Source organism: Ptiloglossa arizonensis, chromosome 4 (genome assembly GCF_051014685.1).
Source record: "Ptiloglossa arizonensis isolate GNS036 chromosome 4, iyPtiAriz1_principal, whole genome shotgun sequence".
NCBI lineage: Eukaryota > Metazoa > Arthropoda > Insecta > Hymenoptera > Colletidae > Ptiloglossa > Ptiloglossa arizonensis.
In genome coordinates, this window is record NC_135051.1 from 1,840,723 (window position 1) to 1,865,960 (window position 25,238).

The 25,238-nt window shown below is 41.8% G+C and overlaps 1 protein-coding gene across 2 annotated transcripts in view; it reads right to left on the reverse strand.

Annotated features, from left to right (window-relative positions):
* Positions 1–1,091: 1,091 nt before the first annotated feature.
* LOC143146380 (uncharacterized) overlaps positions 1,092–25,238 on the reverse strand; it is a 63,425-nt gene continuing 39,278 nt past the window's right edge. Inside the window, exon 3 of one of the 2 annotated variants that reach the window (XM_076310622.1) lies at positions 1,092–1,349. In XM_076310622.1, the coding sequence (XP_076166737.1) occupies positions 1,092–1,349 (258 nt within the window). Of the gene's footprint in view, positions 1,350–7,286; positions 7,396–25,238 lie in introns of those variants that run through there. The other variant, XM_076310623.1, reaches the window with a different exon arrangement.

The window sequence follows — 25,238 nt, forward strand, 5'->3', positions numbered from 1 at the left end:
CTTCCAGGAACAATTCCACTCGACACAATTCCAATAGAAGTTCTCTTCGGAGCCATATTTCTGTATGCAATTCCAGTTGTAGCAAATTTAATCACGGCTATTCCATTCGACGCAATTACCATCGCGGAAGAAATTTTTCTTATCGCAATTCCACTCGACACAATTCCAAGAGAAGTTCTCCTCGGAGCAATCATTCTTGGGGCAATTCCAGTTGGAGCAAATCTACTCGCTGCCATTGCACTCGACACAATTTCCATCGTTAGTTCTCGTCGGAGCGTTCTTACTCGGGGCAATTCCAGTTGAAGCAAATCTAATCGCGGTCATTCTACTCGTTGCAATTCCCATCGGAGAATTCCTTCTCGGAGGAATTCCATTCCCATCAATTTCCACCCGTACGAACCTCTGGACGCAATTCCACTCGCGACAGTTCTCGTCGAAGCAATCCTCCTCGAACCAATTCTACTCGCGACAATTCCTGTCGGTGCAACTCCACTCGAATAGTCTGAGCAGATCCGCCCGAGACAACTCAGATCACACTCGAAACGATCCGTGTTGGTCGAACGCCCCTCGTCGTCGCAGTACTCGCAGCCGGTGCAGTCGATGCAATTCTTGCAGCAATTCTACCCGAAACGATCACAGTGACTGCAATCGGGACGTGTACCCGAAAAAATCGAGGCAACTCCAGCTGCAGTTCTCTCCAGCGAGGAACAGTTCTTAGAGGTGTAGCAGTTGTTAGAAATCCAGAAGCTGTCGTGGGTAACGGAATGGTTCTTGTGAATTGTCTCTTCGACACTTTTATCGATCGTTCTTGTCTTCTCGGCCCTTCGGGACGATTCGCACGGGATTTGGTCGGGCGATTCAATTCCAGACTCTTGCCGGAATTGCTCGACAATTTCGTCGAGTTGCTCCTCGCACGAAAGCTTCGAAGACGGTAGCTGCGTACTCTGGAGTCCATCCTCGGCGATGGTTCCGACGTGGCGGTGATGACCAGAGTTATGACGTGCTCATCGAACGATCTGACGTCGTCTAGGATATTTCTCGTCGATTGGAACGACACTTCTGGCGCCTTAGTCCAGACAGAGAACGTCTAGCTACGCTTCGGAACCGCTCGAACACTCCTCGGCCTCCGGATCGATGTGCTCCTCTTCCTCCTCCTCCTCGTGGTGATAGTCACCGGTCTCCTGCTGCCACTTGCTCACGTGATGGGTGTTCTTGTTGTTGGCGTTGTTGTTCGCGTTCCCGCCCCCGCCACCCCCACCACCACCACCCGATTGCTGCTGCGCCTTCGCCTCCTCCTCCTGTTGCATACGCTTGTGTTTCGTTCGCCGATTCTGGAACCAGACCTTCACCTGCAACCAGCAACACCATTTCGTCCTGGTTAATTTCATTGTTTGCAACAACATGGATTAATTTGGGAGGAGTATGTGTAAAATACAGTGCACGAGTCCAAGGATTCGTTCCATTATTTTATTTTCACCCCACTGTTCGAGCAAACACGAACGAAAGGAATTATATTATACAGAGAGAGACCGTTTCAAAATAAATACCGTGACTGTACACCATCGTGGAATCATCGATGACGATCGACTCCTCCGCTTCACGGAAAGCCCGAGATATCGATCGATAAGTGCACGTGAACCTAATCGTCGCCCCTACGTTCCCCGTTTTCCATGGAATTCCATTACCCATCGAATACGATCGCTATAGTCCGCGTTTATAAACAGTTTCCACCCCATCGCGAAACGATCGGCCGCATCATCTCCCCCGACAGAGGCTAATCCGGGTCTTGTCAAAACCACCTTGGATCCGATGTTAGGCAAACATCCGTGCCCTCTGTACGGATCTACCACCACCACCACCCCCCGCCCCCCTCACACGGGGTCACAATGCCGATTTTACGCGTTGATAGTTCGAAAATGGAGCCCTTTCAACCCTTCTCTCCCGAAGAAGCGCGTCGAGGACAATGTGTATCTAACAGTCAATTCGAGGGACAATGGTTCTGGCTTTCAGCCCTTCCCAACCAAGGATCGTTTCATCCCCCTTTTTTTCATCCGTGGTGGGGTTCCGCGTCACTGACACGGACCATTGTAACCGGATACACCCCGTTTAGGGGTGGTTCCTTGATACACTGGGGCGGCTTATAACTAGTTGCCACTTAATTTGGCGAGTCTCGCAGAGGTCGAGGGTCGGGGCACCCTTCCCTCGGGAGACGGGGATTCGAGCCGAATCGATAGTCGAACGAAATGACGCGCGCTGAACCGTTTACGCTTTATCGCTGCGCGGATTGCCCGCGTCACTTGGAGAGGAACGCTTCTAGAGGAATTTCTCGAGGGGTTGTTGCGTTTCTTCTTATTCTTCTTCGTCTATTTATGCGATCGATACCCGAGCCGAGAGCATTTCTCAACAGGAGAGCAAGTCTTCCAGTTACACCGATTGGTAGTGATCTGTATTAATTTACGGAACAATGTTTACTCGAAAAATCGTGCAACGTCTCTCGTAACGTAAAACACGTGTGTATGTAGGAATTATTTAATAATACCGGTAGTGGTTATTATGATACAAAGGTGAACAAAGTTCTAGGATATGCGTGCATCGAATGAGGTAGTAGGAGGAACAAAACATTAACAAAGCACACCATTAATAACTACGCTGACTACGCTGACCACGCTGACTTCGCTGACTATGCTGACTACGCTATTTAAGCTGACTACGCTGACCACGCTGACCACGCTGACCACGCTGACCTCACTGACTACGCTAACTACGCTGACTAATCTGATCACGCTGACTACGCTATTCTTATTTTACGCGATATGACACGCCTCGAAAATTTTCCAACAATGACTGCTGACCACGCTGACTACGCTATTTACGCTGACTACGCTATTTATGCTGACTATGCTATTTACGCTGACTACGCTGACTACGCTGACCACGCTGACCACGCTGACCACACTGACTACGCTAACTACGCTGACTAATCTGATCACGCTGACTACGCTATTCTTATTTTACGCGATATGACACGCCTCGACAATTTTCCAACAATGACTGCTGACCACGCTGACCACGCTGACTACGCTGACTACGTTATTTACGCTGACTACGCTGGCTACGCTATTCATGCTGACTATGCTATAATATTTACGCTGACTACGCTGACTACGCTGACCACGCTGACCACACTGACTATGCTAACTACGCTGACTAATCTGATCACGCTGACTACGCTATTCTTATTTTACGCGATATGACACGCCTCGACAATTTTCCAACAATGACTGCTGACCAGGCTGACTACGCTGACTACGCTGACTACGCTGACTACGCTGGCTACGCTATTCATGGTGACTATGCTATTTACGCTGACTACGTTGACTACACTGCCTACGCTGACTACGCTATTTACGCTATGCTTTCTTCACGCGACACGATACGCTTCGACAATTTTCCAACAATGACTACTGCCCTAAACACTTTTCTCTCGCGCCACATAATTAATAACTACATTGAGCACGCTGATTAGGCTGACCACGCTGATCACGCTGACTACGCTGACCACGCTGACCACGCTGACCACGCTGACTACGCTGACTATGCTATTTACGCTGACTACGCTATTTACGCTGACCACGCTATTTGCGCTGACTATGCTGACTATGCCGATTACTATGACTACGCTGGCCACGCTGACGACGCTGACTATGCTTAGAATAGCATATTTAAATATGCTATTTCACGCGATACGACACGCTTCTACAATTTTCCAACAATGACTGCCCTGAACACTCTTCTCTTTCGTTCTAATCCTTAACCTCTCTCACTCCAAGCATCTGGTCACGTTCGCCCAAAACTTCCCAGTCTGGCGCCATCACAATCGCTCTTTTATCACGCCTCGAAAACACTTCACTCGCTCGTTTATTCCAAACACTTTAGATTCTCTCCCGACCACACGCAATTCCTTTCATTCACGCGCATTACCACCTATATAAAAAACAAAAAGATTTCGATACGGGGGACCTCTCTCTCTTAAATCTGGAACATAATTCTCAGATCAAAGATCGAAAACACAGATGCATAAAATGATTCCTACCCGAGAGTAGATTTCCCTTCGAAAGTTCCATTTTGTGCAATGTTTCGTGGAAAAATCGTAATCTTCTCAAAGTTTATACGTGACGATTGCAAAATTTCTCGGACACCCGGTGCATCCGTAAGTTAGAGGCAGTCGCAGCTTTCCCACGGACTCGTCGGTGCCGAAAATTCGGTACACGGTGCGATAAAACCCGGGCGGTCGAATAAAACCGCGACGGCGCGTTGCGTCGCGGCATAAATCGTCCAAGCTGCTGGGAAGCTTTTATGCGATTTTTACAACGCGCCCCCGTAAAATACTAGCGTCGATGGAGCGCGGGGTTGACGGAGGGTAAACTCAGTTAAACCGAGTGTAAATCCAGCTGGCTGGAGTGTGTAAATCCAACACCGAGGGTTGGTCGCGAAAGAGCAAGAGAGACGGACAGACAGACAGAGAGAGATAGAAATAGAGAGAGAGAGAAAGAGAGAGGAGTATAGAGGAGAGGGGTTGAAGAGGGTCGAGACGTCGAGCTGATCCCGGGGAACGAGCCACGTATAGGACGCGGAAAGGGGTGGCCGGGGTTTCCGCGTGCGTGAAGATCCGCCAATCGGGTTTCAGGACCGCCCGCGGTCTCCATGGCAACCCTCGGGGACAGAGGGTGATTACGAAATGGGGGTAACTCGATTAAACGCGCAACGAGGGTCCTGCAGGGAGCGTTAGGAGAGGAGTACGGTGGGGGACCCGGTTCCTGATGGTGGGGGATGGGGGTGGATGGAAGCTACAGAGCAGTTAACGGGGGGTGCTCTCTATTTGCCCTCTTAATCATCCGTTAAGTGCCACAATCCTCGAAAAGTTCCCTCGGGTACACGATCCACCTTGCTCTCGCCGTGAAATTTCGCTTCGCCATTAATTCCGGGGGCTAATTGCTCGCGTTGTCCGACAGACCGCTCGTTTCGGGACGAGATTAACCGGAACGAACTACCTAGCTTCGTCGAAACGTATTTACGCCCGTGAACGTGATTACGTACGATGATCCAGATCATCACCAGATTTACCCCGACGTTCGCGCGAGATCATTCGATCCGGTCAGTGACGGACGTGGGCTTTACTAACACCGCTGGAGTTTATTCTTGGGGAACGATTTCGTTTATTTGTATTTTTTTAGTTTTTAAATGATCGTTTTTCTTCCTGGCCGGGGTGTCGTCCTTTGAAAATAGATTCATACGGCCCTGACTGTGTAGTAGATCTCAAAAGAAAGTTAACTTGCTCCGTACCTTTTTATATCGAGAATTTTCATTTTACATCGCGTTTTGGATTATCGGAGCGCCCCCCTAAATACTAAAGGAGAATATTTCTGTAAACATAGCGAGTAGTAGATTTCCGACTTATAAATATATACCGTGCAAATATATTTGACTTTTTAGCAAAGCTGTGAGTGACATCCTTTTCTGCGAAAAATTATTGTCGAGTTTGTTCATGGAAGATCGATCGATATAATTTTAAAGCTAACCAGGAGACGATGTGAACCTTTTCGAAAGTGGGGGGTGCTACAATCTCAAAAGATGAGAATGAAAATGTTTAATACAGGAAAATTTGGATAACTGGAACATTACTTTTTTGAAAATCTTCTACTCACTATGGATACAGAAATATTCTCCTTTTGTGGTTAGGGGTGCGCTACAAGATATGGGAATGAAAATATTTCATACAGAAAAATGTGGATAATTGAAACACTACTTTTTTGGAAATCTACTGTTCACTGTGGATACAAAAATATTCTTCTTTTGTAATTAGAGGGGCACTACAATCTGCATGGGATGGGAATGAAAATGTTTAATACAGAAAAATGTGGATAACTCGTACGTTACTTTTTTTTAAAATCTACTATTCACTATAGATACAGAAATATTCTCCTTTAGTATTTAGGGGGACGCTCCAATAATCCAAGGGCAATCTAAAATGAAAATTCTTGATATAAAAAGGTAAGGGGCAAGTTAACTTTCTTTCGAAATCCACTACATACTCAGTACCGTATAAATCAATTTTAAAAGGATGACACCACGTCCAGGAAGGAAAATTTAAAAACTGAAAAAAATACAAATAAACCGAAGCATTTCTCTCTCTTATAAACTCACCACTCACCACGAACGCAAAAGTATCCTTTTCCCCATTGGATCGTTCCGCTGAAAAACACACTCCCTGAACACACCGTTCCAGTAGAGTGCGTAAACTCGAGAACGGTGGTTTCGAAATATTGAAAAATGCCCTCGGGGTCCCCGGGTCCTCGGGTTCGTCGAGAACGCGTCTCAAGTCCCCCCAATTACGCCCGCAGCCGTTATCAATCGTCGGAATTTCCGAAACGCAAATATGGAGTGGCTGGTGAGCAGAGCTGGTCCGGCGAGCGGACTCCTTTCCCGACGAGAGAAGCGGTTGCGCGCAGGTGCCGCGCGACGAAAAGGACGATCCGGGCGTTCGTGTCCTCGCGCACCTGTGCGTCCAAAGCGGACCGACGCCGAGCGCGGAGGACCGCGTACGACCGTCACGAGTACCCCGTTCCGCGTATAAGGTGTTTCACCTGTCACTTAGACGCGTTCCGGGAACAGCTTCAATTACGCGGCTCCCGCTGGAGGCTGCGCCGCGGACGTGATCGCTTTTCCCGTGGATACACGCGTACTCTCGTTATCTACCGGCGAGGATCGACGTGTACACGTTTCAGCCCGCGCCGACGTCCTCGCGGGAATCGTGAGCGCATTTTTCGCGATGTTAACGCGCTAGGGGCTCGTTCGTTCCGCTCGTACGTCGGTACGCTCGAGCGCAGGCGCGCGCGCGAGCGAGCGAGCGACGGAGCGAGCGTTCGAGCGTTCGAGCGTTCGAGCGTTCGAGCGTTCGAGCGTTCGAGCGTTCGGCTCGATCGCCGTGGATAGATATTAACCGTAATCCTCGCGGTAATTCGATCGATCGGCCGCGCGAAACGCCGCGACTCCGTTTCGTCGATCGGTTATCTCGATCCCGCGGCGAGAGCCGTTCCCATGCCATTATTTTTGCCGAACTTCCAGACGCAGATGCCTTTACGGAGTAGGTAGAAGTGTATATACAACGGTTCGATACCACTGCTATCGAGGTGGCTCGTGGTAGCTACGAAGACTTACACGGCCATTGGAAGCTGATCCGACTTCCAACGAAGCGGGTTGGGTTTCCTTGTGTCCTGTAACGCTTCGTACCGCGAGACGGATTCCGTGATCAATGGGAAATTAGCGATTCGCGAAGTGGATTTTAATCGTTAGTTCTTCTGTGATAAATATACTAATCTCCTGATCCGAATTCTCCTGAAATAGAAGATTCGTATATTTTGAATTTAGTAAGTAATTTGCCAAGTTCTTTGTGAAAAATATACTTAATATACTATATTTTGAATTTAGTAAGTAATTTTCCAAATTCGTTGGGAAAAATATACTAATCTCCTGATCCGAATTCTCCTGAAATAGAAGATTCGTATATTTTGAATTTAGTAAGTAATTTTCCAAGTTCGTTGTGAAAAATATACTAATCTCCTGATCCGAATTCTCCTGAAATAGAAGATTCGTATATTTTCAATTTAGTAAGTAATTTGCCAAGTTCGTTGTGAAAAATATACTTAATATACTATATTTTTAATTTAGTAAGTAATTTGCCAAGTTCGTTGTGAAAAATATACTTAATATACTATATTTTGAATTTAGTAAGTAATTTTCCAAGTTCGTTGTGAAAAATATACAAATCTCCTGATACTAGATATACTTGTATATACTTATGTACAGTAATTTTTCAAATTCAATGTGAAAAATATACGAATCTCCTGATACTAGGTACTTGTATATACTTATATACAGTAATTTTCCAAGTCCTTTGTGAAAAATATACGAATCTCCCGATACGAGGTATATATACTTATGGTACCTTCGTTCCTGAGGAGGACAGTTTTTATATACTATAGTGTATTTAAAATACGAGTACATGGACGAAAAACCGATTAAAGTCCCCTTTAGTAGTAGACGAGGAGTGTAAAATTGTTTCGAGATATTTTTTCCAAGTAATTTTTCATAAAGATTTTCTAACGGGGAATTAAAACACTTGAGCAACCGATGGTATCGAAGGTGTTGATGCAAATGTTTCGAATAGAGGGGATAGTAATTATTTATACCGTATAATGTCCCCCTCCGTAGCAGAGAATTCTTCTAACAGTGTATTATTTTTTTTACATCTTCGGTGATATTCATGAGATACTGCGCGAGATATATTCCATAATGAACGGGAAATTGGCGATAAGAGGAGTGGCTGTAAATCGATCGCTAATTTCCCAAGTCTATCCGGAGGATTTTCTAACGGGGAATTAATATACCCGAGCTACCGACGGTATCGAGAGACGATCTTGTAAATGTTCGATACGGAGGAATGGGGAAAATTATTTATATCGTATAACGTCCTCCTCCGTATCGAACAATTCTTCTTTTACGCTTGTAGTAAGATAAAATATTGACCAGTGGTATAAATATTTTTGAAGCGTCGAAAAGACTTAGAATTGGTAAAGTTCAAGGATTCGAAAATACTAAGAATTAGTAAAGTTCGAAACACCGAAAATACTTGGAATTAGTAAGTTGGAAACATTGAAGATACTTGGAATTAGTCAAGTTCAAAGCATCGATGATTTTTGGAATTAGTAAAGTTCGAAATATCGAAGATTCATCATATTAGTAAAGTTCGAAACATCGAAGATACTTGGAATTAGTCAAATTCAAAACATCGAAGATACTTGGAATTAGTAAAGTTTAAGGAATCAAAGATACTAAGAATTAGTCAAGTTCGAAACACCGAAAATACTTGGAATTAGTAAAGTTGGAAACATCGAAGATACTTGGAATTAGTCAAGTTCAAAGCATTGATGATTCTTGGAATTAGTAAAGTTTAAGGAATCGAAGATACTAAGAATTAGTCAAGTTCGAAACACCGAAAATACTTGGAATTAGTAAAGTTGGAAACATCGAAGATTCTTGGAATTAGTAAGGTTCGAAATATCGAAGATTCTTCAAATTAGTAAAGTTGGAAACATCGAAGATACTTGGAATTAGTCAAGTTCAAAGCATCGAAGATTCTTGGAATTAGTAAAGTTGGAAACATCGAAGATACTTGGAATTAGTAAAGTTCGAAACATCGAAGATTCTTCAAATTAGTAAAATTCGAAACATCGAAGATACTTGGAATTAGTAAAGTTCGAAACATCGAAGATACTTGGAATTAGTCAAATTCAAAACATCGAAGATACTTGGAATTAGTAAAGTTTAAGGAATCAAAGATACTAAGAATTAGTCAAGTTCGAAACATCGAAGATACTTGGAATTAGTAAAGTTCGAAACATCGAAGATTCTTCAAATTAGTAAAATTCGAAACATCGAAGATACTTGGAATTAGTAAAGTTCGAAACATCGAAGATACTTGGAATTAGTCAAATTCAAAGCATCGAAGATACTTGGAATAATTCTTGGAATGAAAAAATTCAAGGAATTGAAAACACTTGCAATTAGTAAAATCGAGGGCATCGATGTCACCCGTGTAACCAACGAAGCAACAACGTATTACAACCTCTTCGAAGCGCGGCCGATAATGAAACTCACGGAGGATCCCCGAGCAACGCGATAAAGTTTCACGCGGCCATTTTCCCCAATTTATTGGAACTTCGTTCTATAAATTGCGCGAACGTCACGTGCTTTAATTATAATAAAACCCGTCGGGCTCGCGTTTCGAAACGATCCAACGGCATCGAGATCGACGAAAAGGGAAATAGTGAAGCACAATCGTGGTATTAATTTCCATTAGCGAATATCCAATTTCCTGCGGCAATAAAAAGAGCCAATCGGCGCGCACGCCGGCAATAAACGTAATTATATTTAACAGCGGACATAAAGGCTCCGATAGATTAGGCCTCGACACCCCCCGTTGCCTTTCTTCTCCTTCTTCCACCCTTTTTTCCCCCTCTCGTCATGCCTTTGACGCTTTGCGCGATGAAACCGTAACGAGACCGACCGGACGTGGTCGTAATTAGGGTATCAATTATCAATCGGGTTTAATTGAATCCTTGTACCTCGTGTCTCGACACGACTCGCATTAGGAATACATTACTCTCGCTTTTTATTCGCAACGTTACAGGGTTGACTAGCTTCGAATATATTTCATCGATAATTGTTTATTCCCGTCTATCGGATCTCGATAACATTAGAGATATTTATTTCGATGTGCTGCAATTGAATCGAGAACATGCGAGACTCGTCGATAAACGCAAGGTGATTTTAAAATCGCGAGGGGGATGTTTTTCTAATAATATATCTCCTTAAGTAATTGATTTCTTTTAGACTCGCTGCATTAACATCTGTACTACAAGAGGCTGGAACTTCATTTACAATTCTAATTCACGCCTCTGATACGCTTCGAGTATTTCATCCTATGCGAGTACATTTGCACCAGTCGTTCACCGTCAACATTTATAAACCTCTTTCTAACAATTCTCCTTCTCCAACAATTACAGAAGTTGTAACAATCGTTTACACTTACACCAAATCTCTACCAAACAATTTTTCTCGTCCTTCCGTTTCCACGTTTGTATTATAAAAAATATTTCACCTCCCGTATAATAAATATACGAGTTATTCGCCCGGAATTATTAATATTCGCAAATCACCGAACCCAAGTTACGAGCCGTTTCAATTAATATCTTTGCAGCAATAATTAATACAAGCTGCAATAAAGCTTTCGCGCCCGGGAAACAATTCCTCCGACGCGAGCACCGACCAATTAAGCGAGCCCACCGCCCCCTCCGCCCCCCGGACGTCGCGCGATACAGTTCGAGCTGTACGATAGAAAAACAGGGCGGACGAGGGGTGGTCCTCGGCTCGTTTTTTTCCCCCCATTTTACGGTGCCAAGCCCCGAATAAAATCTCCGGGGTTGCATCCCCGGGCCAATCGCTGCGGACGACGACGTCCCCGTAATCCCTCGGGGGCCGGCCAGTCACGCTCGAAACATTATTTTTAATCCCCCGTGCCCCCAACCCCTCCCCCTCCCGCTGCTCCCCACCTCCTACCACCGGGTCCGATCGCGCGGCTAAATAAACTGGACGATATTATTTTTCAATTGTCGACGACCACGCACACGCGCCTCCAACGTGTCGTGTTTTGTTAGGACGAAATTGAGCGTGATCGCGCGACGAGGGGAGACAATTCCGCGCGGACCTGGCCACCTTTCGGCGCGACGTTTTAGCGCGGAACAACACGGAGATCGATGGTACCTCGCTTAATGTTCGAAAATCAGCACCGACGACCGTCCGTGAGCGAACCATTGGCGGAGAGAGTTTTTTTGAAAGAGGACTACGAAGAGAAGTTTTTGAAAGAGAACTATGAAGAGAAGTTTTTGGAAGAGGATGGTGAAGAGAATTTTTTGGAAGAGGTTGGTGAAGAGAATTTTTTTGAAGAAAACGGTGAATAGAATTTTTCAAAAGAGGATGTTGAAGAGAATTTCTTTTTTGCGGGAAAAGACGGTGAAGAGAATTTTTTAAAAGAGGACGTTGAAGAGATTTTTTTTGGTAGCTGAAGAAAACGATGAAGAGATTTCTTATCGTAGCGGAAAAAGACAGTGAAGAGGACGGTGAAGAGAATTTTTATCATAGCGAAAGAAGACGGTGAATAGAATTCTTTTTGTAGCGGAAGAAAACGGTAAAGAGAATTTTTTGTAGCTGAAGAAGACGGTGAAGAGATTTCTTTTTGTAGCGGAAGAGGACAGTGGAGAAACTTAAACAATGTCGGAGGATATCTCGAGCGGACATTTTATCAAAAAGCCAGGTAAAAAAAATTTTTTTTTTTCAGAGAAGAAGCACAATGAACTAGTTAAAGAAACGTAAAGTGTATCAGGGATTACTCCTGAGCAGAAATTTTATCAATAACCGAGGCACTATTGTAATCGTGTAACAGAACGGAGTAATTGGTCACGCGAAAGACCTTTTTATGAATCTTGTGAAATCGAAGAATCCTCGTATTAATGGCTGCAACGAATCCCCTCTCTTTCCTTGTAGGGTGGATCCTTTCAAAGAATTTGAAACGCGTGCTTGATGACGTCGTTATCACGGTTCACTGCTGAATCGACACGCGAGAATCGTATCGACACCCCTTTAGTGGTTTTTTGTGGATTTCGAGATTTTATCGTCTCTAGAGAAATCTGTGACGGTGTTGGACCATTTTCTGTGATTTTTTTCGTAGACTATCTTCACCTTTCGTACACAAGGGAAATGTTATTTTTCTTTTATTAAACATACTGTTTATTTTAAACGCAGAACAGGACCAATTGTAAAATTAAGAAAAATCTTTCCGAAGACTCCAAGTACCGAACGAACAAAATTTCTTACTATCATTCTTCTCCAAAATGGAGTTTTATCGATCCCAATGGGGATGCAATAAAGATGGCTGCCTCGCGAGCCACTCGTCAATTTTGTCGCTGGAAAAAAAAACTGCTTTCATCGCGGAGAAGGTAGTCGATTGATCGAGCGTCACGACCGTGGAGGATGGGGTGAGGGGGGGGGGGTGAATGGCAGGGGTGGTAGGCACGTTTCGTTCAATCGAAATCGAACGTCACGATGGATGACGGGGATGCCAATTCCGTCGAACGTACAATTTTATTCTTTTTTTTTTTGCCGACCGTCGCGTATTTACCAACGGGCCGTGAGTTTTTTTCGTCAATGAAAAGCTTGGATTTCCGCGGGGATTAAAAAAGGGGGATGATGTTTTGCTAACAAAATGCCGAGCGTGACGTTTCGAACGAGGGCGCCATACCTGTGTGGATTAGCAGGTAGGACGTTTGTAGAGAGAAAACACTGGAACCAATATGAAAGGAATATTGATTAAATATTGTTCGTCGAGGTCCTGTCGCTAATAACGTAGATACGTGTACGCGAGAATATTTCAGCAAAAATCTGGAAGAATAATTATTATTACTTCTGGGTCGTTTTTTCGCAAACTGGAGTAATTTTCCGAGCTAATTTCAACTGAGAAAATGAAAACTCGAGTTATATTAATGTTCGTTTAGGAATTACACCAGAAGCTTTAAAAGTGATATATATATATATATATATAGATCGGAGAACATTGAACTACGATGATTTGCTTCATTTAAATTGAGACGATTTATTACAAGTAAAATAATTTAATTCGATGTTACAATTTCCATAAAAACTATTATGCACTCAAATGTTCATGCACGACAAAGACACACTTGCAAATCAAGTACCCAGTTGCCCCAATTTTGATAAAATAAATCAAACACCTAGAAACAATTTCGTTTCTACTCTTTCTCTTTAATTATTCTTCAGTTTATTATCAATCTATCGAATATCGTCGTAGAAAATTTGAACGAAAAATAATAATCGAGGAGAAAATTACGAAGAAATTGCACGCTTGTACGGTCATTTATGGGGTTCGATGGAGTCGTTATGGAACTCTAAGATTCGAAAACTCTAAGAACTTCCAAGATTTACAACGCTTGATGCAACTCCAAAATTACAGACGAATTGCACAGTACTTGAATGCACGCGGTCCCGGAAGCGTCGAAAATTTGCCAAGCAACGCTTACTAGCTACTCGACAAAGAGCCATATCCCAGCAGAGAATGGAAAGCTACGATCGGCTAACAGCGAACGCAATTCTCGTCTGGAAGTGTAACGATTTCTTCGCTCGATCTCGAATCAACTCGAGGAGCTTCCTCGAGAGGCCGAGGCCGACAGTATGCACACGAAGTCGACGACACACGACAGTGACATGCCGGGATCGTGACGAGAAAACCAACGTCCTCCCCTCCGCGTCGCCTCGTTCCAAACCAAAAGGGATGAGGAGCGAACGAGAGAATCGGCTTCGAGGACGAGCACCGCGCCTATCGTTTACGCCGATCGTTCGAATCGGGAATCGTTCGCGTTTCGGTTCGCTTTGACCAACGGGGTGGACCCTTTGAATTTCGCCGATCGTTTGGAGACTCTAAACGCCCCCCATATTCGGTGCAATTTCTTTCTAGGAGTTTTTCGAAAACAGCTCGAATAACAGCGAGTTCGAACACGGAAGAAGAGATGTTTTTTAATTAGCGATTTTTCTGTTAATTTTGCGCGACACTGAGTCGATGTTTTCAACTCCGTTTTGCGCTCGAATTATTCACGTAACACGATTTACTATTTAATCGATGGTAATCGGTTAGTTTTTCAGGTGATACTTGAAAGTCTATTTTGAACTTGGTAAAGGACTGAAGGAGAATTTTTAAATTGAGTTTATAAAAAGTAATTTCGGTACGAGAACAGAGTGTCGGAAAATTAACTTTAGAATTCTGATGCTTTAAAAAATGGCACTTTCGATTAAGGGTATAGAGAATTCATGGCTTACGAATTGTAAACTTGAATTTTTTCCTTACAATTTATGCCCACTTCGTTGTAGAAACCACTCGTTTGAAAAAAATTGAGAATTGTCAAAAATCGAAGAAAACTACAGGAGAATTTTTAAATTGAGTTTATAGAAAATAATTTCAGTACGAAAACAGAGTATTTGAAAATTAACTTTAGAATTTCGATGCTTTAAAAAATGGCACTTCCGATCAAGGATAAAGAGAATTCATCGCTTACGAATATATATTGTTCATTTGTAAACTTGAATTCTCTCCTCTACAATTTATGCCCACTTCGTTATAGAAACTACTCGTTTGAAAAAAATCGATATTTCTAATCCCTCGAAAATGACACTTTTGATAAATTGGGGGAGGAGAATTTATTATCGTCCACGCACAATCTGTCACGTTCTTTTTCTTTTTTATCTAGCTACTTTCTTCACCAGCGCGTTAATAATAATTATCAGGCGCGCCTTATGGTCGCGGCTCCTCCCGGAGACTTTAATGAAAGCACTGGGTCCACGCCTGTTCCCCGCTCACCCGCGCGTAAACGCGTTACGGACCATAGCGATTTGCATCTGTTCGCGACTAATCGCTACAACGTATTTACTAGGCATTATCGAGAGCTGCTCGTGTCGAGTCCGGTTGTGCCGTGAACGGTTTACGAGCTCGCTTATCGTTCCGCAATAAAAACCGATATCGCTTGTCTCGTTTCTACGCTTTGCTCGCCATCGGAGGAGGGAACATTCGGGAGAACAATGGGTAATTAAAGCGATGGAATTTACGTGGCAAATGTTTCCTCCTCGCCCGCGACACCCATCCTTCGTCTTCCATCGATCATCCAACGAGAAAATATACACCTCGATGATCTCGTCTGGAATCGAAGCTTGGAGATAGAAAACAGAAGAAAGAGAACGATGAACGAGTCTTTCTCTGGATCGAGAGAATTATAAATATCGAGACATACGGATTTCGATTCGAAAGAAAATCTTTTCAATTTTGAAATGAGACTTTTTCCGTTAAATGGCGATATTTGTATTTACGAGAGTTTCGCGGGCAACAAGATTACGTTAGAAAGAGATACAATCGAGATTGGTAGCTTGATTCGCTAACGTGATCTAGGACTTGAGCAATCGCACTTTCGATACGCAATGTTGCGGAAAAATATCGGTGGACTTGAATATTCTACATTATTCTGCTTCTCTGGAGTTTATTGCACCAAATATTGGAATATCAATGTGCAAACGTAAGTGTGGTATCGATGAAGATAAATTTCAACGTTCAACACTTCCAAATAACCTGTCGTTCGATGAAAACTGAGATTATCTTGACTTTCACACGGTACCAGCTACAGTTTAACCATCGAATTCAAATTAACGTCTAAGGGTATGTAATATAACAGAAAAATGATTTGGTACTCTATGATACGAGGATAAATATGGTACAAGGGGATAAATTGCAATAGTAACACTTAACTTCGATATAAAATATATATCTTGACTTTCGCATAACACTATCTACAATTTACCTATTGAATTCAAATTCAATGTTACCTAAGAGTAACGCTTTTTGTACGTAATATAAAAGAAAAATGATTCGGTACTCTACGATATGGGGATAAATTGCGATAGTAAAAATGAAACTCAATACAAAATATATTATTAGGTTGTTCGGAAAGTCATTTGGTTTTTTCGATGAAAATGAAACACGATTTTGTTAGATTATATATACACGACATTTTATTAAATTATATATTCTCCATTTTGGAAAACGAAATAACTTTCCAAAGAATCCAATATATACCTTGATTTTCACACGGTACCACCTACAATTTACCTATCGAATTCAAATTAACACCTAAAGGTATGCAATACAAAAAAAAAAAATGATTGAAATGAACGCTTAAAGATTATCGCCTAAGAGTACCCAATCGGTACTCTACGATATGGGGATAAATTGCAAGAGTGAAAATTTCCAAAGGACTTAAATTCGCTAAAAAATTATATACCTGGACGTTCACACGTTGTCACTGACAGTTCACCGAATCTAGGCTCGCGTTGGACGCTCAATACGAAACGAGCTAACCAGTAATGGCACGTACCTACGCACGAGCGGTAACGAAAATGATCGACGTCCATCGCGAGGATGCTTGAACTTTGCCAGAAACAGGCACGAAACGGGGCACGTTGAAAAATTCGCCGGTCGACCGGTTCACGCGTTCGCGGAATACGTTTACGTTCGCCGACTCGCGCGATGAATCACCGCTGGTACCGTTCGGTTCTCGAAATTCCGCGTTCCTGTGTTCGCCGCGGCGATGAAACGTGGACGAAAAGAAAAAGGCGAAAAGAAACGAAAGTAGAGAGAGAGAGAGAGAGAGAAAAGGAAAAGAAGAAGAAGAAGAAGAAGAAGAAAAAGAAAAATTACGCGGGAAAAAAACGAGAAACGGAAATAAATATGCCAAGAAGGACGTAGAACGCGATATAATATCAAGAAGGGGGTTCAGAGGGGGGCCTCGGTGGCGAGGGAGGGGGTAGGAGGGGACTGTTATTCCCGTCGAATCGCGTACCCTTTCGCCCAAGCGTATTACGCTGGCCGCGGACGGTAATGGAAGAAGTATTTGCATATTATGCAGGCCGCGTGCGGATTCTCTATGCATAATGAGGCGTGTCGTCGCTGGACTAAGAATAAAGCATTGCGAATGCGCTGTCATCCGATATTGTATGTGAACGTGGCCTCCTCTTCCTGGCGCAATTATGCGACCGATTCGCGGACTGCCCCCTCCCATTACACGCTAATTATAGTTTCTGATTAGCGCGTGGAATAACTCGAGGGTCATCAACTGTCCGGTTGCGAGACTCGGTTAAAATATACACGGACGTGTAACGTGATACGTGAAAAAACGCTTCGCGAACTGTGTCAACGACGATCGAAAGAAAAAAGAAAAGAAAAGAGGAGGAAAAGAAGCGCGTACCCTTCGGTTCGGTCGGTTTCTTTACGTCGAGACTCACCCCGGTTATACGGAACCGATGATTCCCCCGGTGAACTCGATTTAAGATCGATACGGGGGAATCTAGATTTCCAAGGTGACGAGAGTTTGTAATAGTGTTTATAGTAGCGTTTGAGAATTGTTATTCGATCGACGAATCGAATAAAAAAAAAAAACGAAGAGAGGAGGAGGAAAAGAATCGCGTACTCTTCGGTTTGGTCGGTTTCTTTACGCGTCGAGACTCACCCCGGTTATACGGAACCGATGATTCCCCGGTGAACTCGATTTAAGATCAATACGGGGGAATCTAGATTTCCAAGGTGACGAGAGTTTATAACAGTGTTTATAGTAGCGTTTGAGAATTGTTATTCGATCGACGAATCGAATCAAAAGAAAAAACGAAGAGAGGAGGAGGAAAAGAATCGCGTACTCTTCGGTTCGGTCGGTTTCTTTACGCGTCGAGACTCACCCCGGTTATACGGAACCGATGATTCCCCGGTGAACTCGATTTAAGATCGATACGGGGGAATCTAGATTTCCAAGGTGACGAGAGTTTGTAATAGTGTTTATAGTAGCGTTTGAGAATTGTTATTCGATCGACGAATCGAATAAAAAAAAAAAACGAAGAGAGGAGGAGGAAAAGAATCGCGTACTCTTCGGTTCGGTCGGTTTCTTTACGTATCGAGACTCACCCCGGTTATACGGAACCGATGATTCTCCGGTGAACTCCATTTAAGATCAATACGGGGGAATCTAGATTTCCAAGGTGACGAGAGTTTATAACAGTGTTTATAGTAGCGTTTGAGAATTGTTATTCGATCGACGAATCGAATACGTAGTGTTTGTAACGATACACGGAATTTCATCGACGTTAATTGAACTATGTTTGAGAGAAGGTGTCCTGAAAATAATTTCCTATCAGAAAGTTAAGTTTCGAGAAAGTTTTCCAGTAGGTTTCAACCGAAGATTCTTAAATAATCTGCAGCAGATTTTAAGTTATAATTATATATAATTATTTATTTATACTTATACTTATATTTGTATCAATATAAGTATAGAATATTTAGTTTTAATCTGCATTTAATCTGCATCGATGAAACAGCCCGCAGAGCAGAGGACGACAAATAAACAAATTGCCCCTGTGGATTTCCACCCAGGCGAATAATAATACACAGAAATACGAATACAAAAGAAAAAGCTGCTCCTCTTTATCCGAAGATATTCGTATCGCGCGACAAGTACACGAAGCATGATTTTGAAATGCATAGTGATCTCGGTTGCAAGGAAAAGCGGGTGGATCGGTGATTTTCGAATCCAATTCTAATAATAACGCTTCACGTAGGTATTCGTTACGATATTATGACACTGACTCGAACGGAACACGTTTAGCAATCGACGCGTTTCAGTTTTGAATTGCAAACGAACGCGAGACGCGTACTTTCTTGGGTTACTGATGAACGCTGCCACGGGTGTAATGATTCGATGAACGCGATCTTTTTTTTCTATACGATCCATCACACGGCGCTCGATCACATTTTAAAGTAATAAAGTTTACCGGCGAGCCGCATTGTTTTCCACCTTGGCCGCTGCTTTGCATTCAAGCGGGCTTGACGATGTTGTGACATTGTTTCTCAACGCTACAGTCATCGTATCGAACTCGAAATCGATTTGCAGCCGTGGTAGATCGCGAACTCGAACACCACTCTCGATACGGAACGCTTTTGCGCGTGAATATTAGCAACTATAACGTCGATACACGGGCAAAAATCAATTCACAGTTTGGAAAATCGTTACAAAGGCGTTAAAATATTGACCAAGCGGATTAAAACTAAACATTCTATACTTGTACTTGTACAAATATAAGTATAAATAAATATTTACTTAAATATAAAACTTATACTTATATTTATACTTATACTTATGTTTTAAATAATGGCACTTATAAATATAATTATTATATTTATAAGCATCCAAAAATGGATCGATTGAATATTGATACGAGACAATGCGTAAACGTAAAAAAAAAAAAAAAAAAAATAATACATGCATTCGAATACTTTTGCGTCTCAGCACATGTTTACAATGAATGCTTAATGAATGCATACCTTCTACAAATACCATCCGATTCAATTCAAATTTTATATATATGTGTATATATATAATCTTCGTAGTTGTCTTACAACGGTGATAATATCAGCTTCGAGATTCGAGTCTACGATGTATATTTTTATTTTTCAATTTTTCAATAGTCACCGTTCGTAGATGTATTCTTGTACGAAAAAATAAAACTGTAAAAATACCGATTGTTATTCTCGCGTAAATCTCGCGTCGCTGCAAGTTACGGGGTAGCGCGAGCAACTTTTGTTTCTACGCGTCTGTGCCGTGCAAAAACAAACGTTGTCAAGAATAAAATCAATGTCAAGAATATTACTATCAGTTTCGACGTACCGTGGTCACTATAGTGCACTCGTTTCGTAATTCAATGTCCCGCGAATAATTGAGCCAGGTGCTGCAGCTCGTTAAAAATTCCAAAGACAACGAATCTCGAATTTCATCGAAGGTAAACAAACGTTAATTATTTCACCGTACGATTAATGCTTCACGGACACGAAACTCCCAGTTTATGGAAAATGATACACGACACTCCCCGCATTTTATGCAAAAGTCCTCACCGACGTGCACCTCGTTCGCTATCGACAACGTTAAAGAACCTAGTTACACGCCACTCATTTAGTACCAATGTTGGTCAATTACGCGCGATTGCAACGAACGTGGTTATTTTTAGCTCGAGAGCCTTCTTATTCATCGAACCATTATGAAATCGTTATACAAAACGTTGTTCGAACAACTTCTGACAAAACTCGCTCCAGGAACGAAAGTCTTCCCCAGAAATCGACGAAACGAGCATTCCCAAACGATGTTCCACTTCCGCCGCGGTATCTCGATCGTCGAATTACCGAACAATTTACGAGTTGCGAACCGACAATTTCATTTCGGCGTTTAATGTGACAGATCTTGTCGATCCGCGATCCCAATTATCCGCGATAACGACCGTGAAGAATAACTTTTACCGTATGAAAGAGCTATCGTTAAATACAAACGACACTAATCGATCGCCAAACACACCAAACGGACGTTCGGTAGGTGTAACAATATCAGTGGAAAGTAAAAGGTGAAACAAACAGAGCTTGTATTTGTTACAACGAAAACGATCGACCTCGAAGTACCATGGTAAAATTCTTTTTTATCCAGCTAGCCTGTTATCATCACCAATTTGCACCGTTGTTCGACAACCGAATTATCGTTATCATTAAACATCTTCACGTCGCTGAAAAACGACACTAATCGATCACCAAACACACCAGACGGACGTTCAGTAGGTGTAACAATATCAGTGGAAAGTAAAAGGTGAAACAAACAGAGCTTGTATTTGTTACAACGAAAACGATCGATCTCGAAGTACCATGGTAAAATTCTTTTTTATCCAGCTAGCCTGTTATCATCACCAATTTGCACCGTTGTTCGACAACCGAATTATCGTTATCATTAAACATCTTTACGTCGCTGAAAAACGTAAATAAAGTTCACGGATTCGGTTACAGAAACGCTCAAGAGTCGTTACCGAAACCTAACCTCGCCTCGATTAAACGCGAGGGGGCAACAAAGGCGATGGAGTCTCGCGGAAAACAATATTCTCGGTGTTCACGAGAAGAAAAACAACCGAGTCGCGAAATTATACGGTTTGTTAACGACGGTTCTGTTTTCTACCAAACCCGATGCAAATTACGGGGTAACGTGCAGAGGCCCGCTGCTAATAACCTTGCGGGTAAATATCGTCGCGTATTTTCCTGGGATTGTTACTCTGACCTCCCGAGAAGACTCGAAAGGAAACACTCTCCGCATTTACTTACTCTTGAAACTTGACACACTGTTCTCACTCACATTCGCGTACACATCCGTCCAAAAACCATAGCACACCCATTTTAGCAAACAGTTAAGATTACTCGTCTATTTAATTAAACCGAACCAAGTGCCACGAGTGCACTTGAAGATGAAAAAAAGCAAGCACTTGTACTTGAAGATCGAAATAAAGAGAGAAAGAGTTCGAAGGTTTTCGAAAGATTGAAAAAAGAATGTCCGATATCGCGAAACGGAGAGCCGTGGAATATTCTACGAGATGAATTTATTTCCCGATAGTATTGCTCGAGAAATTATAAAAAAAGACTAAATTGGTAGAAGCGGTGGGTAAAACACACGGAGAGTATACAAACGAAAGATAAGATCTGTTATTAATGACGTTGGCGAGACTTTGTGCCAATTACTGCACATATTCTTTCCTGTAATTTTTTTCACACCTTCGTGACATTTATCCGAGTATTCTACGATTCTCGAGTGAAACATTGCTAACTTTTCGATTATTGGTAAAGGTATCGAAATTCGTACAGTCTTCTAAAATAACCCTGTATATTTAATACAGGTATTTAAAGAAAAAAAAAATATACATATAAAATATATATACATATAAAAAAAAAAATATATATATATATCTTCTTTTTCTTTAAATATATATATTTCTTAAAAAAATATATACACATAAGAAAAAAAATATACATATATATTTTTCTTTTCTTTAAATATTTCCTAAATATTCCTAAATATTTCCTACATATTCCTAAATATTTCCTAAATATTCCTAAATATTTCCTAAATATTCCTAAATATTTCCTAAATATTCCTAAATATTTCCTAAATATTCCTAAATATTTCCTAAATATATATATTTTTTTTCTTTAAATTCCTGTATTAAATATTCTTAGCTACAATTTTTATATATATATAGCTAAGAGAAACGTATTTCGAGAGGGAGATGCGGCCAGTGTAGTGTGCTGCGCAAGCGCACGCGCTCAATTTACACGGTTCGTTCGCGTCTAGCGCCAGCTTGTTCGTTAATCGGCTCGAGCCGCGATCGCTCGAGCGCCATTGTCCGTCTCGCGGCCCCGCGACAACGCGAAAAGACGTTTCTGTCGTGCGCTGATAAGCGGCAATTAACCGAATGATTTACCGACCAGCCGCGGACCGGTGCTTGGCCATGCTCGACCGATTATTTTGTAAACGCCAGACAGGTACAAGAACGACAAAGTCTGATTTACTGTTGACCTTCTTTTTCGTGCTGGCCCGCGACCGATGTCTCGTTAATTACGCGCGTTAACAGAGCTCGAGGATCCGGGCTTCGGTGTTATTGGACACTAGAGGACGATCCGATAGGTCCTTTTTTGGTCAACAACCATGGTTTCTCGCTCGACTAATTTTCATTCGAAAACTTGTACCAGAGACCTTGTAGGTTTAACCTCCAAGTCTCACACTCCGTGTCTTTGAGCGCATTTTGGAGGGAGTTGAAAGTATCGAGAGTATAGGGTGGTTCTGAGAGTTCCATTTTTAACTCTACAGCGTTAATCTTTCGAGTATACACTTGGGTCTTTCGATGTTTATTTATTATTATGAGTATGTAACTTTGATCGTATAGTAGAATACATTGCGAAGGTAAACTGGGTATAAAAAGACCCCATGCACCAGACTCAAATCTCTATCGACTTCAGAGACACCGAGGATCATTCTACTCGAGTAGAAGTGTCTATGGCAGTTTTATTTAGGTTAATTTATACTCTACCGATAAACCTGCAAACATGGAGACCATTGGAGGCTTGAATAGAAATACTGCTGATGCAGTTGAACTATGACAGATCTTTCTCTGCGGTTTTAATTCGAACGTGAAAATACTGGAGATCATTAGAGACTCAAGTCCTACTAATGAACAAGTTAAACTTAGCGACCCAGAGTACGCGATATTGTATATACAGTTCCTGACTGTATCAAACAAATGAATAATAATAACTGTACTTGAATAATCCCAAGTCATCGTGCAAACTTTGCAATATTACTCTATATATCTGTCCACATTTCCAAGAACTCCATTCTCCTGAAGAAGACTCGCGGCCAGGATCGAAACGCTGAGGAATTATTTACACTGGATATCGCGGAAAAAGAGGAAGTACTATTATTATACTCTCAATGATCCATGAGACTGGACTCGTATGTCCTGATAGTCTTGAAATACAATTCTCTCTGCCACGCATTCCATCTGAAACTAGCTCTACAAGTGGAACAGTTCTACCGTGTGTTATTAATTCGATAGATCCTTGGAGTCTTACTATTCTAGAATACTTTTTCTGCTTCACATTCCATCTTGAACTGGCTTCGTTTACGAGCGTGTAACAGTTATGCTCCGCATTATTAATTCACTGTCCTGGCCGTACTAGGTCACCGATGCTACAGAATCCTGCACGGATCTTCTGGGACTTGTCTTCTCGATTGTTTTGTGGTCGTTCGTTATCTGATTCACGAACTCGTAACAATTCTCGCTAGTTCGCGTTGTTAATTGTGGTGTCCGTGGCCGAGCAATGGAACTCCACTGTCTTCGGTACTGAAGAGCTGGAGCTCCCCGTCAGGGTTTCCTTTTAGTTTCTTTTGGGCGTTGTCGATGTCAATCACTCCTGCTTGAACTGGTCACTTGTTTCTGATTTATAACCGTGTAACTGTCTCGTTGCTCGCGTTGGGGCTTCTAATGGTTCGAGGACAAGCGCGTTCTTAAGTCAGAATTGCACGATGGGTGGTTCTAGTACGCGAGCGAACAGCTAAAAGAACTTACAGTAGGCTACCCGAGATACCTTTCATCCAGCGAAGGAATCGGTGTCTTGCTACACAGTCGAGCCATTTAATTAAACGATCGAGTAATGATCATTTCAGATCATTTGGTACTTGTTCCTTGGACTTCAAATCTCAACGAACTATAATACTAACGCCACAAAAAAGTTAAAAATCCTCCTTTGGGAGCAACACGTATAAAATCCTGATCAAATCCCGAGTTGTCGATGAAGTAGTTTATCTGTGAAACTAATACAAAATAATTTTTATTTATTGGAACGTGACTATTATGGAAAATTGTAATTTACGGAATTATTTAATATAATAGTAGTTTTCCATATAATTTATGGAGAATTTAAGGAAATTCACGAAATGTAATTTTCATTAACGAGTTGTCGATGAAGTCGTTCCTCTGTGAGACTAATACAAAATAATTTTTATTTATTGGAACGTGATTATTATGGAAAATTGTAACTTGTAAAATTATTTAATATAATAGTATTTTTCTATATTAATTTATGGAAAAATTGATGAAATTACTTTTTCACCGTCTTGGAACGATAAAAACAAATCGATGATTTGATTTTATTCGTGCAATGAATGCAAAATTGCCCGAAATGTAATTTTCATTAACGAGTTGTCGATGAAGTATTTCCTCTTTGAGAATAATGCAAAATAATTTTTATTTATCGAAACGTAATTATTATGGAAAATTGTAACTTGTGAAATTATTTAATATAATAGTATATAATAGAAATTATGTAATATAATAGTTAATTTTCCACATTAATTTATGGAAAAATTGATGAAATTACTTCTTTACCGTCTTGGAACGACAAAGACAAATCGGTGGTTTGATTTTATTCGTGCAATGAATGCAAAACGTTCGAATGATTTTCATGGAACGAAATTACGACCAGGCGCCAGTAAATTCATGAAATGTAATTTCCATTAACGAGTTGTCGATGAAGTATTTCCTCTTTGAGAATAATGCAAAATAATTTTTGTTTATCGAAACGTAATTATTATGGAAAATTGTAACTTGCG